The 18,884-nt window shown below is 36.2% G+C and overlaps 1 protein-coding gene across 16 annotated transcripts in view; it reads right to left on the bottom strand.

The window, feature by feature from the left end:
- The window catches only part of ELAVL2 (ELAV like RNA binding protein 2), a 135,144-nt gene that overhangs the window by 58,516 nt on the left and 57,744 nt on the right, over positions 1 to 18,884 (bottom strand). For 12 of the 16 annotated variants that reach the window (XM_015117606.3, XM_015117607.3, XM_077965244.1 and 9 more), the window contains 1 exon segment: positions 12,160 to 12,403. In XM_015117606.3, the coding sequence (XP_014973092.1) occupies positions 12,160 to 12,388 (229 nt within the window). In that variant the 5' untranslated portion in view covers positions 12,389 to 12,403. 16 annotated transcript variants of the gene reach the window in all.

The following is an 18,884-nucleotide window of genomic DNA, read 5'->3' as shown; positions in this document are numbered from 1 at the left end:
GTAAGGTGTGTTCAAAGCACTTAAAAAAGAACAGAGAAGTGGAACTTTACCAAGCTCTCAGAAAAGGCTTATCCATCACTTTGGTCCTGCTTGCTAGATAGAGGTATCTATGTGTGGTGGGATCTGGCTTGAGACCTTCTTTTATTATAACCTATAGAGCAACTAAGGCTCACCTCTCCTCCTTTGGTGCCTACTAACAACTACCCAAAATTACCTAAGAGCTGTTATTCACTATACTAACATAGGTCCATTTAATAAATCCAGTTTCAAGCAGTCACTGGTCGTGAACACAGTGGCCTCCAAGGGTTCTGTCTTAAAAAGGGGGGAAAAAAGAGACTCTTAATTTAAAAGTCCATTGTCCAGCTATAAAGGCCAGGAAAGAATATTAGACATCCTCCTTACTTTGATGGCTATGTCCAAATATACTGTTTTCCATAAACCTTCAGAGAACTAATATATCAAATAGAGTAAGAAAATAATCCCAGAAGATTCCATATTCCACTTTTAAGTATCACATCAGGACTAGTTTTGAATGTTCCAGAGCTGGAGATATAACGGAATGTTATCATGCCTTTTTGCAAAGGCTCCCGATTTCCAGCACTTAAAAAATAAATATATTAATATAAAACACAGTAATAAATCTGTATTAACAATTCTGTATTTTAATCTTATTGGAATATGTATAAAAGGGCTTACCTCTGTAAAAATAAAGGTCCACAAATAATAAAGAATATGAGAGTCTAAAAACAAACCTGGTATAACATTGTGAGATTTTAAGATACTACATCCCAAATCATTCTGTATACACTGGCTGCACCATATATGGCAAAATCACTTGGCACCATGTTTAAAAAGAGCTCACCTAATACTCAGGTTCACAAAAGAAAGAAAAGTCACAATTTTAGAGTTAGGATTTGGGAAGTCATTTAGGTGAGCCCTTGTCTACATGAGAAGATGCCAATTGATTTGACACACCATAATCAGTCTCTCATTTCTGTTCAAAATGTTTAGATACATTTAAAGTAGAATAAGAGCAAACTACAATTCATTTAAGTGGAATGAAAAAAGCTCCCATGGCCTAGTACCAGGTTTAGAAAGAAGGATTCATAAGACGGTACCCTTGAAGGCAACTCCTTGAGACCGGATTTAAAGCATTAAAATATGTTAGGAAATAAAACTGTTCTCTCAGGCTCCAGTGACCTTGAAAATAGTGCAATGATCCTGATTTACCAGTTTACATGCAGCTATGCCTCCCTTCAACTTTAAAAGGAGGATTTGACTTTCTCAATATTAAGTCCAAAGGTCAAACAGGTTGTAAAGAGTCAAGGACACCACCAGATCTACTCTACAAGGTAAAAAAAAAAAAAAAAAAAAACATTCAAGTCTATCATCCCTCACCAAGAAATGCAAATTTTTGTTGAGCTAGAGGACAGGAGTTGGGGAGTGGTGGATAGAGGACTTGTACGCCATACACATTTTCCCTACAAAAATCGAAGCAGTATGTACAAAACAGAGTTCCAACAAAAAGTACAATGATGAGAAAAGAACTCATTAAGAGCTAAAAATAAACTCTAATTCACAATATGCATAAGGATTTAACAAAAAAGGAAAACAAGATGTAAAATTGCATCTGCTAAGTTAACCATACCCTCATGGAAACTGCCCCCTCCCCCATACACACAAACTGAAATCTGTAAAGTCTGTGATGACTGAATGAAGCAATGCTTTAAATGTTTTCAGTGACTATTTCAACTGAAGAGAAAACAAAGGGAATTCTTTTCCTCAGCCTTCTGATCTGCTAACACTGCAGGAACACTAGGTTTCTGAAGATCCCAAAACCCAGGTCTCTGTACATCTAGACTTGAACATCTTATTTGATAAAATGAGAATATTTAGTATAGTATTTGCATTTTATATTAAAGGGATATTCATCTTAAGGAAGATGATGTCAATAAAAGTAAAAATAAGCCACAGCTTTTATCTAACCAATACTTCATGGCTCAATTTAACAACTTGCTGACCTTCGAAGCCCAGTAATAGTCCACCGGGAAGCTCACTTGAGAGTGCCTTCATATATTAAGTCAAGCTAATTCATTCTGAAACATTTACACAATACCACATAGAGCAATAATTCCACACTCCAGTGCTCTAATTCATAAAGGCTGGTGTAATATCATTAATCATCATTCTGGGCTCCCAAGTCCTGCCTTGTACTTTCTATTCTTACTTTGTTCCACCCCTGGAAAATCAATTATGTTGGTCAAATAACCTAGAAAGCAAAGAATGGAATATGAGCTCTGCATTCTTCCCACATCATGACAAACTCTAAGAATTCTAGGACAACAGATCTACTTCAAGATGTTTTTCAAAAACTAGTTTACACCTATGGGGGGAAAAAAAAGTCTGCAACTGTCATGCAACTCAATGGATATTAACTATTAACTGGTAAGAGGACAGGAAAGAGAGACAGTACCCGTGTGCTAGGTACTTTATGAAAGAAACTGAAGTTTCATAAAGTCCACACAGGCCACGACACAAATTAAGTGGCTCAGCTGGAATTTGAACCCAAGTGTAACAATATTCTAAGCTAAAAGCTGTAAGATTACTTTCAGTAGGCTACCTTCCTAGTATTTTGATTCAAACTTAATCCCAAGAACTTATTCCTAAACTAAGTAACAATAAGGGTTTAGTAAATTCTACTACCAAACTTTTTTTTTTTTTTTTTTTTTTTTTGAGATAGAGTCTCACTCTGTCACCCAGGCTGGAGTGCAGTGGCTCACTGCTAACTCTGCCTCCTGAGTTGAAGCGATTCTCCTGCCTCAGCCTCCTGAGGAGCTGGGATTATAGGAACCCAGCACCACGCCCAGCTAATTTTTGTATTTTTAGTACAGACGGGGTTTCACCATGTTGGCCAGGCTGGCCTCGAACTCCTGATGTCAGATGATCTGCCCACCCCGGCCTCCCAAAGTGCTGGGATTACAGGCACGAGCCACCACGCCCAGCCAAGGAACTCTTATAAACACAACTTAAATACTTCCGTCTTGCTTTTTTCCCCCTTAAAGGAGGCATAAGGTAAATATTTGTTCTAATTTAGAACAATACAGAATGATCACCCCTCGATTACCTAAAGATGATACATGGTGTCAGAGATTACCGAGTAGAGTCTGAAAAGATGTTTTTAACTGAGGATCTGTTTCTTCACAACACTTAGAGCAGCAAATGCTACTCTGTGATTTATAGCCCCTCAAAAAATATTTGACTACATTTACCATCACCAATAAAAGTAGCATCCAAGGGTGTTGAAATACTGACATTCTAAAACTTTAAAGAGCCAAAACAAATACCTTAAGGACTAAAACATGCTAATTAAGCCACTGTAGAGACCTGACAAATCGAATGACACTCACAAGTAAAATGCCAGAAAATATCTGTTAAAGTTGACCTTTTGAGCTGGAAAAGCACGCTCTGAGGGTTTCCACAGCTCTCAACATTCAGTAGCAGCAGTGTACTCAGCTGAAAGTCAATTAACTTAGAACAAGCTCAAAAGAAGTTGGCAAATTTTGAAGCACAATTTTAGCTCCAATGATCAACTATTCTGTTCAGGAATATTTGAAAGGAAATGTTCCAACAGGTACAGAATAAAAGTGCTTCGCTCTATTCTCAATTTAAACAAAGTAAAAAAAAAAATAAAAATAAATAAAAAATAAAAGGCTGGTGGCCACAGTTGTGTAATAGTTACGGTAGTGAAATAGAATGAAAACTGTCAAAACCAGGTTGATTTTGTATATCATAAAATTGGGGGGTATAAATCATTTTCATACCAGAGAAGAAACTATTTTAAAATTCTATAAATTACAAAAAAAGAAGCAACAAGTTTTATCACAATTTAACTGGTTTTTATCTCCTAATTGAGCTATCTTCATTTTACTTCACCATCTTCTTTCTCATCTACTTTTTCCATCATTCCTATAACAAGCTCTTAAATTGAGAATGGTTTCTCTTCTATACCACTAATCTCCTGATGCAAAGTAAACAAAGACTACCCCCAGAAAAGGTCTGGAATAGCAAATAGCACACATGCACTCTTATGCTAAATTATAAAGAGTCAAATGTTATAAGAGAATTTCAACTGTAATTTTATTTTCTATGAATTTGAATATATTTACATAGTTTGTGTTTTCTGTCAAACTAGCAAAGGAACAAAGAGAAAGATACTGAAGACTATTCCTCATCTACTGGTAAGGCAAACATGGCTATTCTAAAAGTTCCTCTGATAAGGGCTAGGAAAGCACAAAATCAAAACTCCTGAACCTCATTTTCACCATAGATTCAACCTTATTTTCCCAGTAAACATTCTAAGAAAGCTGTTGGAAAACTGTGTCTCCTGGGAGTGACACATAATTTTTTTTACATTTTATTCTAATGGACCAAAATACCAAGTAACACAAATATCAGTATCAGGAAATCAGAGAAACAAATCTGGATGATTAACAAATTACTAGAGAAGAATACTGTTTCATATTTTTCTGTATCCTCAAATAGATGTTTCTTCTTCCTAGCAACTAGCCATTAAAGGCTTCATTACCACTGCTTATCTAAAGAAGCAGCTCTTTGATTTATGAAGAGCTGTTAACTGGGAATTAACTTACTGAATAGTGAAGAGGTCCAGATTTGCCACCCCAAAATATTCCACTTTGGCATTGTTTTTTTTGTTGTTGTTTTGTTTGTTTGTTTTGTGAAATGGAGTCTTGCTCTGCCCCACAGGATAAAATGCAAGTGCGGTGGCATGATTTCAGCTCACTGCAACCTCTGCCTCCCGGGTTCAAGCAGTTCTCCCACCTCAGCCTTGTGAGTAGCTGGGAATACAGGTGTGCACCACCACATCTGGCTAATTTTTTTATTTTTAGTACAGACAGGGTTTCACCATGTTGGCCATGGTTGGTCTTGAACCCCTGACCTCTGGTGATCCACCTACCTCAGCCCTCCAAAGTGCTGAGATTACAGGTATGAACAACCGCACCTGGCCAGCATTAAGTATTATCTTATACTGAGGAAAATGAAAAATCAACAGATGCAAGAAGAGTTCTCTTCCCTCCCCTTTTCTCCCTAAAAGCAGAGTATAAATTTCCCATGGGAAGGTGTCCCTCTGTCCTGTACCAGTTCAGAGGTAAGCGACTCATTACTTGAGACAGTCGACACCAGATTGTTTATGCATACAGGTCTGTATAAACCAACCTTGTTAAAATTTCCCTTATCTGTCCCCTTACATATTTTCTTAACACTTCCCCACAATTTTCTATTCCACAAAGTCCAAACCTTTCCTTTGTTAAAATGGTATATAAGCCCCCCAACCCTGACCACTTGAGTTTTATAACACTTTTCTGTCAACTCCCAAACATATAAAATACTAACAAAAATTGTGTGCCATTTCTCCAATTAATTTCCAAATCCCCAGGTACTAAAGAGGACAGAAGTTAACAATGATAAAGAACTGTACTGTATTTTATTTCTTAAAATGTTACAAATTTCTAGTTTCATCATCCTGTAATCTTTCAACTAAACTAATCAAGGCTCACACTGAAAATTGTTCTATAAAAATACCCAGGTTCAAGTAAAAAGTGAACCTAAGAAGAATAAACTTTAATGTCTTTCTCCAAAATTGTATATGAAGCATCTATAGTGGTAACACCAAATGTTTTAAAGGACTGCATGACCTTTGGCAAAGAAACAAGATATAATGAAAAAATAATTAAGTTTAAAGACACATCAATTAAGATGCAAATAAAGTTCCTCCATTACCTTTTACCTATGAGAGATGTTCCAAAAATAGAGGTTCCACAAACTTGACACAAATTTCATTTTATACAAACCTAGCCAGTAAAATCTCAAAACAGATTCAAATGTTACCGTATTCCACAGCTAAGGCACTGGGGACCAAAGCATTTTACGTATCTTCTTTCCTACAGACCCTAAGAACACACACAGCCTTTCTGCCATCTTTCTAATTAAATAGCATACAGAGTTTGCAAAGTGAGGTGTTTATTAAGTTACCACCCACCCACCCACCCAATCGCCCTGCTGTTTCCAACTACTAGTCTGCAAGAATCAGAATTCTTGACCTCTTGATACTACGGACATTTCACAGGCTCACTGTACAACTGTAACTGACATACAGAATCACATTTTCAAATTAATGTTCATCAAAACAGCTTTGTGTTCACTGTGATTGACTCATAGGAAATAAGTGCTATTAAAGTTGAAGGTTCCCATTAGTCGAATAAAATCCCACTTATCTGTTTCAATCCTGAGGAGCTAAGATTGTATTTGTTTAAAAAGAAGAGAATCCTATGCCATTAAAATAAACTTTGGAAATCACATTATTTTGATAGAATAAACAAGGATCAAAACTAGCTTTAAAATTCTCAGCAGAGACACAAGATAAACCTAGCTAAGAACACTCATATATTAATAAAAATGATTTTAAGATCCTAGCCGTAGGTGTGCTGGGGCATGGCAGGAGCCTTATCATGCAAGGCACTACCTTGTAAATCAACATCTCTTTGGGCTCCCTGGAATTTATATTTGGGTTTTTGTTTTTTCCCCTTTTGTAAAAGCTTCTAGTTAGCAGTTGATGAGATCAGTACAAGACCTACCTCAAATAACTCAAAGAAAGAGTGAAATACTCATTACCTGAGGTCTTCCACTAACTACTACTCTAGCCATTCTTTTAGAAGGAAAAATAACAGTGAAAGAACTATCTACCCTGGTGTTTCAAAAACCTAATTACTATCAGATCAGTAAAAACACAGCTTAGTGACTTAAACTCAACATCTCTAGTTCTGAACCCTAGGAATTAATTCAGAGACCAATGCTGAGGAGGGGAGAGTAATAAACTTAAACTTTCCAAGGAATTAAGTACTGCAATTGTTAACACCTCTTTCTTAACCCCCTAAATCTAGAATTCAGGTAAACTTGGAAATGCCTGGTTCAATCTCCCTGTGAAATGTTCAAGACATGGATAACTCCTAGCTAACTAGTACATTCCAGGTCACCCCTACAGATTCTGATTCAGTAGGCCTGGACAGGGCCCAGGACCATGCATTTCTGGCACTCATTACAAGTGATTCCAATGCAGGAATCCCAGTGACCATACTTCAAGAGACACAGTCTGATCCCAAAACTTTTTGGGCTTCAAAATCACCTAGGAAGCTCTCTGACAACAGATTCTAAAACTCCCTTAGGTGAGGATGTAGAGCCAAATTTGGGAACCACCAGGCTAGAATATCAACTTCACAACCATTGACTATAACGTTTCTAGAGAAGGACAGATGTTCTTGTTCATTTGGTGTATTCGTCAGTCTTTAATTGTCAAAAACCTTCCACTTCCCTTCCACAGAAGACACACTCACCAGAAGACGTCCTCTGGATAACTCTGTAAAAATTACACATCTCTCTATAAATTCATCAGCTGGCCCTGTGCTTAATCTTTAAACAGTGAGGTCTTGCCTCCAACAAGAGGCAAAGAGGAAACATCCAGGTAAAGAATAAGATAATCAGAATTCTGGTCCCTACTCCACTGCTTAATAGCTGTGTGGCCTTGGACTAGTCATTTCACAAACCTGGGCCTCTCATCACCTATGATGTTCAGTGGAAAGAAGGGAGAGGGTTGGCTAAGGTCACCTCTAGGGCTTTTCTGACTAACGCTTTATTATTCATTCCTTGCATCACAAAATCCATTTTGCTCATCTAGAATGCAACATCAGCAGGTGTCAAGGACTCTGAAGTGCATTTAAGAACGCAAAGGGATGGACCAAAGTCAGCTAAGCTGTACAAGCAGCAGAAGCTTCTCATGATGAATGCCTATAGTTAGGAAACAGTCTGAAGCATACAGCTGGGCAGAAGCCCAAAGAGACGGACCTGACAAAAAAACAAAATAAATAGAACTTAGTCTAGAGAGATTATTGTATTTGCTACCGAAGACATTTCTTAATGTACTTCCGTAATCCTCACTCGATCAAAATAGTGACATTAATTTGCTAACACTGACAGTCTAAAAATTATACACTCTCTTCAAGGACTTAAGAGGCACACACTTTCCTAACTAGATATTTTTGTTCCTCAGATACAGTTTCCTAATTCAGCATTAAGATTTAAGAAAAGGGAAAAGGAAACATTTCAAATCTTCCTGCAGAGTGACTCCAGAGTTTTCCTGTAAACCAATTAATGCTCATGCTCCTACAAAATCAGAATACAGAAATGGGTCCCAACTGCTCCCCAGAAGGCAGAATAAGCTGGATAATTAGAGAAGGACCAAAGAACTCTGATCTGTACCTAAAATGCTTACTGAGAAACTGCACAAGATGGGTAGTGCTACACATCACAGGGCAGCGTCCAAAGCTCCACAATTCTTTCAAAACCTTGCTAAAGATACATTAATACTACTTCTTAGAAAGTGTGCCTACTTTTCAAAGTATAACCATTCAGAACCCAGTTTTAGATACTACCATTTTCTAGACTATTTTACTCAATATAAATATTTAGTGAGAAACGCAGGAAAAAAAAAATCCTAAAGCAGTTTATGCTTAAGCTAAACGAGTGAGATCCTTCCAAAAGCCATTTTAACCCATATTACAAATAAGATGTCAGTGGTCCAAATCAAACCAAGATTACCAGAAGTTGAGGTGCCTAGAGTTCAGATTTACCTACTCCACTTTTGAATTTATTATCATGTATGTTTCTTTTAGGAAACATGCTCATATGTTATTGATGTGAACAGGTTAAACTGGTCTGATAACCAGTTAATAACAAATGATTTCAAAAGCTTTTATAGCACCATGTTCAGTGGAATCTACTGGCAGGGAGATGTATTTACCCTTCCAACAGCCCCCAAATAGGTTATATGATCAAATAAGACTGGGGACTATAAATCAAACATTTTCTTTACTGCTATATTTTTCATAGTTCTTAATACAGTGATTATCGAGTATGGATCTTAAAGAACTACGGAGTGCAGCACTTCCTAAACTTGTCTGTCAATACAATACTTAAGAAATAATTACTACTATCTAACGAAACGAAGGTTGAAAAACATCTTTCAATCTTATATACTATTGTGGGAAGGCAATTAATACACTAAATACACTAGGAAAACTGGTATGAAAGTTCCTCAAAAAATTAAAAACAGAACTACCATATGATCCAGCAACTCCACTACTGCATGTTAACCCAAAAGAAATGAAATCAGTTTGTCAAAGAGATGCATTCTTATTGCAGCAATGTTTACAATAGCCAAAATATGGGCTCAACCCAAATGTCCATCAACCAATAAATGGATAAAGAAAATATGCTATATATACACAATGAAATACTATTCAGCCACAAAAAAGAATGAAATTCTGTCATTTCCAGAAACATGGGTGAACTTAGAGGATACTATGTTAAGTGAGGTGAGACAGCCAAATACCACATGATCTCATAGGTGGAATCGAAAAATGCTGATCTCACGGGAGCAGAGAGCAGAATAGTGGATACCAGAGGGTGGAGAAGAGAGGAGGAAGGAAGGAGGGGGCTAGATGGTTAATGGGTACAGGGTCACTGTTAGAAGAAATAAGTTCTGGTGTGCTATTCCACAGAAGGGTGAATATAGTTAGTAATACTGTATAGCATACTTCAAAATAGCTGGAAGAGAGGATTTTTGAGCACTCTCAAAGAAATTATGAATGTTTGAGATTTGGAAATGCTAAATACCCTGCTTGATCATTACACAATGTATATAGCATCAAAACATCTCACTGTACTCCACAATTTGTTCAATTATGTGTTAACTATATAAAAAATATATACTACATAAAATATATAGTGTATACATGTGTATATATCATATATAGTATTATAGTATGTGTATATACATATATGCATATATGTATATGTATGTATAGATATGTACATGTACACACACATATATAAAAATGTTACATCTTTATAAACATCTTTCAATACTCATGCCCACTGTGGAATTTCTTGGGGACTCTACTTGCTTACCAAATATTTTTAATAGAAATTTTACCACAGTGGACACCTCCATTACAGCCTTCCCCTCGAGCCACTGAAAAGACAATAGGCAGGGGTCAGAGGTGAAGGAAATGGACAAGAAATATTTACACAATTTTTTAGTATCTAGCCATGTATTAAAGAATGTCCATGTGTTGTTCTTCTATTACCACTGTCTACCACACTAAAGCTAGAGAGGCAAAGGAGATGAAGATAAAGAACTCAAATTTATCCCATTTTGTCACATAACAGCTCTAAAGATTTACAAAAGAATAAGATTAATTCAAGATTGACTAGAGGTTAGATGTGAGAATCTGTAAGATGTCTCCTGCGGCAAATGCCTAATATGAAAGACGTATGATTTTTTAATATTTCCATCTTATAAAATGATAAAATGTATCATTTCATAACAGTTTCATAACAAAATATGACTTTCGTGCTCTGTTCATTCATCTTTCTTCTTAATGGTTAGGGGAACTCTACTAAGCAATCAGAAATTGCATCACTTTTGTCACAGTCCTCAAGTCATTTATCATATTTTATCTTTTATATTAAAAAGGTTGTAAAATCCACATGTAAGGGATGTTGTTTTACTTTAACAAAAAAAAAAAGATAAAATTCAACATCAGGACAGAGACATAAGAGCAGCATTTTGTTCTTCACCTTTTTCAACTTATTAAAAACTCTATAAACTTCACATATGCCTATCACACTCATTTTGGAAAAGAAACTGAAAAATCTCATCCATCTGATTATCAGACGGATGATCTTATGTTCAGGAACATAAGAACCACCTTCCTAATATCATAGTGAACATTTAAGCAACATAATTAAAATAGAATGGCCGTTTGATATGGATCAATGACAATCAGTTTGTACTTAGTTTTTAACTTGATTTCAGTAAGTTCTCTCTGTGAACCTCAATCTGTAGCTTGAGGACATATGATTATGAGGCCAAGCCCAGGGGCTGGGTCTAGAACTTACTTGTAGAGCTTACAGAGAATGAGCCCTAATGATTAGCAGAATAGCTCAAAGTCCCATGTATGAAAACGTCAAAAGTGAACTTAGAAATGGCCCAGTGTGAGCCCTTTTCTCTGCATTTTACCTAATTTTGCCAATGGAAAACAGAAGTCTAGAGCTGACTTGTCCAAGGTCACATGACTAGGTGAGAGTTCAGACTCCTGGTCTCATTCTTCACACTGTCTTTAAGTATCTTTTACTCATTTCAAATATACCGTTTTATATTTTTGGTTATAAGCTTTGTAAAGGAATTTGGTATATACCATCAATCAAATTTAATTAACATGAAAAATCTACGGGGTTTGTCTACCTTCATATATTTTTAGTGTTTAACTTCATATATACGTCTAACTTCATATATTTTTAGTGTCTGAAAACAACTCCTGCAGGAAGCATTAACCCTTCTATCCCAAGCACATGCTCTTTAAATTAGGTTTTGGCTTACTCTAAAAATTTTGTCAAATCTTAAAAAATATTAAGAAGATTGTCAACTACCTAATATTCAAAATGTACTATAATTAAGGCCTTATCTTTCTGACAATAAGGACAATCATATACCATGTCATCCTTTCCTTGTTAAGGAACAGAAAATAAGATCTCATTACACTCGGTTTTGCATCAGTGAAAATGTTTATACACTGACAATGTGAACATTACCATTTATTTTATCATATATAAGCAAAAGGATTATACTAACATAAAGAAAAGATACTTCAAGATTTTTTTCCCCTCTCCCAAACACACATTGTATCTCACTGTTGAAATGCTAAATTAAATACACTCTGGATACTAAAAGATAAAGGTTAACATGACACTTGCTATCCCAGATACACATACTTTTAGAACATTTTCCAAAGATACTGTCCGGATCAGAGTACATTAAAGTCCAGTTAAAATATATACTGTACCAAAAATAGTTTATGCTTCAAAAAGAAAATTTTAGACTAAGTTTCATATTGCTGATGTAATAACAGAGAAAATCTAGATATGTAAAATCGCAGCATGAATTATTTACAAGCAGTAATCTTATTTTCTCATATCTTGAGACACGATCCTTTAAATATGAGTCATCTACATAAAACTGCTTACCTGTTATTTTGTCTCTTACAAGCTTACAGGACTCTATCTCACCAATGCTCCCAAAGAGACTCTTTAGTTCCTCCTGTGTCATGTTCTGAGGAAGGTAGTTGACTATTAAGTTGGTCTTGCTGTCCTCCGTGTTCCCAGAGTCAACTGGTGACGAGCAGTTGTTGTTTATGGTAGTTGGACCATTGGCTGTGTTATTGCAAGTTGGCCCATTAGACAGTTGTGTTTCCATGGCAGCAATTACCTGCTAAAAACAGAGAAAATAAGAAATGTCAGAATTCATATTTCACAACCTATTAGAGACTCCATCCAAGAATTTAAACACTTGTCACTAAACACAGTTGTTCTACTGAAATTACAACAATGCTTCAACAAAAAGTATAACACCTACACTAATTTTTACTTCCTATTAACCTATTCATCTTAAGGTTACAACTATATTGTCACATACATATTCCATACATGCACATAAGCACAATTTAAATCTTAAACATTTTCTAGAATCACATTCTGCATCTATTCACATATCCTTACTCACCTGCAGTGTCCACAGATGAGAAAATTAAGTACCAAAGGGCACAGAATTGAACCCTAACTAAAAATCATACTAGAAAATAAAAGTGCTTAACATGCTACAACAATGAACAAAAAAATGACCTACCTAACTCTGAAGAGATTTTCAGTTAGCCTAAGAGGTTCACAATATTCTAAAACTGATAGATATCCATTAACTTAAAAATCAAAGAGCAAGAGTACTTTTAAAAATATAAATTTGTCAACATGTACTGTTTTGGTTACATATTGAAAATGTTTTTGATGGATAATATCATCTACCATTGGTAAGAAAAAAATAGATGCTATGTTTTAGGGAGTGGAAAGGAACTGTAAGGTAACTTGGGAATGAAGCTATGAATACTTTGTCTACCTGGTAGAATCTAATAGGACACTCTTGTCAACCTTGGCAACTAAAAATCAACAAGGCAACTGATCTACAGCATCAAAATAAAATCCCCAAACACTTCGATATGGTGTTTTTCCTCGACTCTGCTTTTTAATGAGAAAAAAGAAAACCTATCCAGTCAATGAAAACAACAATGCAAATATATCAACTTTTGCAAACAGACCAGCCCAAGGAATTCTCATTTGAGCACATAAGCCTGTTGAAAATTCAAGTAATAGGGTATCTATAAACTCCAAACACCAGATAAAGAACAGAATTGGGGAAAATGGCCTCAAACTGTTCAGGCTACTCTAAAAATCACTTATTAAGCAGTTTTAAATCTAGTTTCCTAAAACCAATCCTATGCCAAAGAGTCACAGACCACAGCCCCATATTTTCCAAAAGCATTTTCCAGTAACTACCTAACTTTGGACAGCCAAGACTGTGGTGGAATCTAAAAATCAAAGCATCACTGAAAGGATCATCCTTCATATTGCATACATCTCTCACCTCCACAAAGAACTACTTCTCAAAACTGACAGTTCCAAATTGACGGGATGCTAGTTTTAGGGAAGTTTTAACATAGAAAAGGCAAAGAACTTGAGGCAAAGAAAAAAAGCAAAGTAAAGGGAAAGAGGGTTACAAGGAAAGAGAAAAAACTGTCTTTTAAAACGCATATTGCCTAAGAAAACCAAAAGGGCACATTAGCAGATAAACATATAGGAAGAAATCTCTACTGCCAGATGTTAACAAAAGAAGGCAGTGTAGGACAGATTGAGACTGGTCAGACTGGACAAGAATCAGTGCTGTCATTATTTAAAAAAAAAAAAAAAAAAAAAAATCCAGAACAGCTTTTGAAATATCCAACAACCTGTAACCCCTCCGTGACTTCATTTCCTTGTCAAAGAAGTGGGTATTTATTCTATAAGCTGCAAGCTGTTTCTCTTGGGTATGTAAGCTTTCTCAGGGAATACTTAAAGGGATGAGGGAAAATAAACCTTTGGAAATCTGTATTTAAAAATCTTAAATCAAGATATGGGTTTTACTATAACTAACAAATCTATCTGAATTTGAAAAGGGAAGTTTCAGAATTCCTAATTAAACATAACTGTTCTGGTTTGTAGAGTATTAGCTATGGGTCACTCTTTTCACAGCAAAATTATTCTGGGGTTAACCCTTGCCCAGCAGTTATGGAAACAATGAGCTACAAGATTAAAGTGACCAAAGACACATAAATCACTATTGAAAAGTTTGGATAGGTGTAGAAATTACGAGAGCCCCAAATGGGAGATTCGGACTAAAGCTCACTGGAATAGCATTTGAAATACAAAGTGTTCATTGACTGAAATTAGCAAGATTTAGAAAGGACAACAAACACTCCTCACTTAATTGCACATTTATTTCCATGTTCAGGTGGCAAGAATGAGCTCCTAAGCCAACATTCAAGTGAACAGCTGCAGTAGGCTGTGTGCGCTGAAAATTACAGCATCTCTCTGCTATAGGACCATCTGCTCAGAATAAAATGATACTAATGTGCTATATTTTACAAATAATGCATATTCCATTGATAGGCTCAACACAACTGTTCACAGAATGCAAACTCTTTCAACAGTTACTGGGCAAATAATTTTCAGCTAGATTTACAATTTCAACTTTTTTTTTTTTTGGAGCATCAAGAATTGTAAATAACTTCAAAATTTAGTAACCAAAAAAATACATAGTAAACAGAATGTATAGAATTACGGTAACTTAGTATTCAGACCATACCAAAACTTTTTTTTGTTTTTTTTTAAAAAAGCTTGTCATTCTTTTGAGTCTGCGCTAAATCCTAATTTAGATTATTAAAAAATTACATACGAGAGCATGGTTCTGATGCTACGTATACCACTACAGTTAAAATTGCAATGTGCTTTAAGTCCTAAAGATGGCCATACCACAATAGGTTAAATGTAAGAATAATTAGTATGCCAAATGAAAGATTCAAGTGTTTGGTATGGCCTCAGCACTCCTGCAACATGCTAAAAAAAAGTAGCCTACAGAATTTAAGAAAAATCCCACAGACCCCGGTCCAAGGCTCTGCTGCCCACGAACCACTTCTAAGCAGAGAAGCCACATCACACAGTCTGACTGCCATGTTAGTTTGGAGTTGCCGTCTGCAATATGGACACAAAAAGTACCGTATGTTAGATGAGCATGATAATGCAACAAATCAGTTTGTACAAAATTTACAGTGATTGTATTGATATTCCCAGCACGTCCATGCAGTGTGGCTTAATTGAAATTGAGGCAATTCCAATCTAATCTTTCCAAATTCATTTCAACATGTAGTTTTCTTGCACAAATATAAGCATTTTAATTAAGAGCCTGATTTTAAAACAATATTAACTAGTTATCTTGGCATCTATTCTAAAGAACTAATTTAAACCACACCTCAAAAATTTTAAAAATAAAGTAAAATAAAGCAAAATACTGCAAGCTATCTTATCTCTTAAGGATGTGGGAGAAGGGAGGAAATGTGAATGAAATTTTATAGTGGGAAAAAGTGATCATGCAATTCCTAAGTGATTGCTTTGCATAAAAGCACTCTTTCCCCAAAATATCAGAAGGACATTAAGAGAAGCTGTATTTGCCCACACTGTTACATTATACTACAAATGATCCTTAATCCTGGGACTTAAAATTAAAAGTGAATCGAAACCCTGTGAGGTTATTTTGCCACTACAGTCAAACGGTTTCTAACAGTTTCACTGAGAATTGTTCAGATATACTAAGAGGCAGTAAACCAGCATCTTTCAATTGAAATAATTGGACCGATAAATAGGATTGTTTGGAGTAATGCTTGCATAGGATGTCAGCTTTGTCCCTGAACAAAATCAAGTGAACATTTTTTAATATGTAAATTGTAAACCCAGCACGATTTGAAATTAGTGCTGCTATGAGGCCTCCAGTATAGTTAATGGGCCATTTACCATTTATTGCAACTTGCCCAAATACCAAACAGAGCCATGATATTGGCACAAAAGCCAAAGTTTACTTTTTTTTGTCATATATGCAGATGCTTCAAATGGTCAACATAATAATCAGAAAACTTAGTTTCTAAAAATAGACAGTGAATAACAGAAGAGGTCCGAAAATGTCTTTTACTTATTTAGAATTATAAAAATTTTATCGTGAGAGGCAATCCTGGCTGTAAGTGATGTACTCTTTATATTAGCAATGCTGCCAGTAACAATGGATTCCACTTTCTGGCATCTACCAAAAGTGGTTAACATAGTCTTTTTTTTTTTTTTTTTTTTTTTTTACAGGATGCCATGAAAATGTTTTACTCTTCTTCCATTCTCCCACTGTAACAAGAGAATTCGGTCTGATCCTATGTTCTTTATTTTTCAAAAAACTACTTATAGTTGAACTGAACCTGTGAAAAAGTGCTTTACACCCATGTAAGATTTTTTATAAGAACCCAACTGTAGTTAGACTACATGAGCAAGACCACACCCAGCAGGGTAAAGCAGGCATAAATGTATGTCCTGAATACCCTCAGGAGTTCAATCTAAACATTCCTCAATACATAAAACAGATTTTAATTTAACTGCCTTAGTCCCTTCTATTCCATAGGAGGAGGACACTAATGAGCTAATCTGTTGACACCCCTCTTTCTGAAAGCCCCAGGGAGGTGAACAATCACTTTATTGCACCAACTAGATAGGAAGGCTGTGTATGGAAAATGATTCTACTGCACTTTTACATTTCAAGCACCCCAGACAGTCTCTCCGCTTGAGGCAGACACATACCTTTATGGGAAGTTATAAATAAGTTGCTCACATGGCCCTTACCTTTATGCTGGCCAACAATTCAGTTACTAAAAATGTAAAGCTACTTCCCCTTCACTTAAAGACAGGCAATTCTGCTCTACTCAATCTACCACAGACAACTGGGCTGCGCACTATTTATAGATTCCATTGGCTCTGAAACTCTTCGGAAAGAAAAAAAGGCCATATTCCAGTGAAACAGAGCCATTAATTTTAAGGCTTAAAAAAAATAATGTTTCAATATATATTCTCCTCTTAATTTAGACATCACTTGCGCCAATTCAGACTGCTTTTCCTCCTGTTATTATCCAAGTAATAATTTATGAAAAGGCACTTTAGCATAGATGAATCCAGAATATTCTAAACTTTCACCGGGCTCCAAGGTAAAATGGTTGTTACTTTGGTGAAAGCGTAGGTTTTATTGGGAAATAGAAGATGGTCTCTACTTTTAGGCACACAAGTACTTCCAAAAAGCCATAAAGACTTTTAAACTTTTTATTTAAATGGTTCTCTATGAATTTTAACATCTACTGTTTTCACAATAGTGGAATTTAGAGAATAAATGCTTTAGTTCTCGTATCTGGGAAGAGTTAAGAATTTGAGAAGTCAAACTGATCCAATAGTTTCCTGGTCATATGAGAGAAAAGTGGCCTGTATTTTCTAATCTTACAATTAAAAAATTCTGCAAACTAAGGTAATCAGTTTTTTCACTATTTTCAAACCTCTTGCAGACAGTCACCAAACCAGAGAGTTAATCAAAAGCATCTTAAATAGGCCGGGCTCGGTGGCTCACGTCTGTAATCCCAGAACTTTGGGAGGCTGAGACAGGCGGACCACCTGAGGTCAGAAGTTCAAGACCAGTCCGGGTAACACGGTGAAACCCCACCTCTACTAAAAATACAAAATATTAGCCAGGTGTGGTCTGTAGTCCCAGCTACTCAGGAGGCTGAGGCAGGAGAATGGCTTGAACCCGGGACGTGGAGGTTGAAGTGAGCCGAGACCATACCACTTCACTCCAGCCTGGGTGACAGCAAGAGACTCTGTCTCCAAAATAAATAAATAAACATATCTTAACTATATTCTGAGAATTTTTATGAAGTTCACTCAGTATAATGTTGCAAGGAGGGAAAAAAGGTTCCATAGCCTAGAAACCACCTGATTTAGGGGACAGACTTCTGTGGGTTAAAGTCATAGCAGGGCTGCTGAAAGGGCCAATACAACGACCCCTGGTGAGGCTGGTCCTGTTGCTCCAGCCATGGTCACCATCCTGACCCGGGCTCTCATCTTCTTCTGGACCACCAAATTAAAGCCTCCAAAAGGTGCCTCTCTCCTCATCCTCATCTACCCTAACACTGTTACTGTTCCCAGGAAGACTTTCTAAACCCTTCCACAGCTCCCTGCTGCCTACCAAATTAAGTGTAAACTACTAGGTATCAACAGAGATCCTGTACAACCACTTTTACCAACCCACTTATTCAAGCACCTTAAGATCTGAACTACTTCTTGTCCCTCAAACAGTCCAATACCTTCACTCTTCTAGCTTTGTTTATGCAGTCCCATCTCCTTTATTCAAGGCTCCATCCAAACCCACCCCACCTCCATTTCAGGGGTTTGTACAAACTAAGCATTTAAAAAGGAAAGGGCAAGAACAGTTTCTTAAAAATTGGAGAACGAAAGAGCAAATCCTCTCCCTAAATGTGTACAAACTTGGTAACTTTTTTTTACTTTTTATAAATAAATTTAAACTATAAATTAGAAGCACAAATAATCATGAGTGGCACTAACTTGTTTTTCTATCCCACCAATTATTTTAAACCAGAATTATGAAAGCGTATTTTCAAGTTTTGGCGCACTCCATCAGCCACCCTCACCCACTGAAATCTAAATTCCTGTTATATGGCGAAACAAAGGAAACCATTTACCTTTGTGAACAGTTGTGTACTTCTATTTCAACAATCTATCACCCCAACTACAAAACC

Source organism: Macaca mulatta, chromosome 15 (genome assembly GCF_049350105.2).
Source record: "Macaca mulatta isolate MMU2019108-1 chromosome 15, T2T-MMU8v2.0, whole genome shotgun sequence".
In the NCBI taxonomy this organism is placed as follows: domain Eukaryota; kingdom Metazoa; phylum Chordata; class Mammalia; order Primates; family Cercopithecidae; genus Macaca; species Macaca mulatta.
The sequence above is the reverse complement of the archived record's forward strand: the minus strand, read 5'-3'. Positions and strand labels throughout refer to the sequence as shown.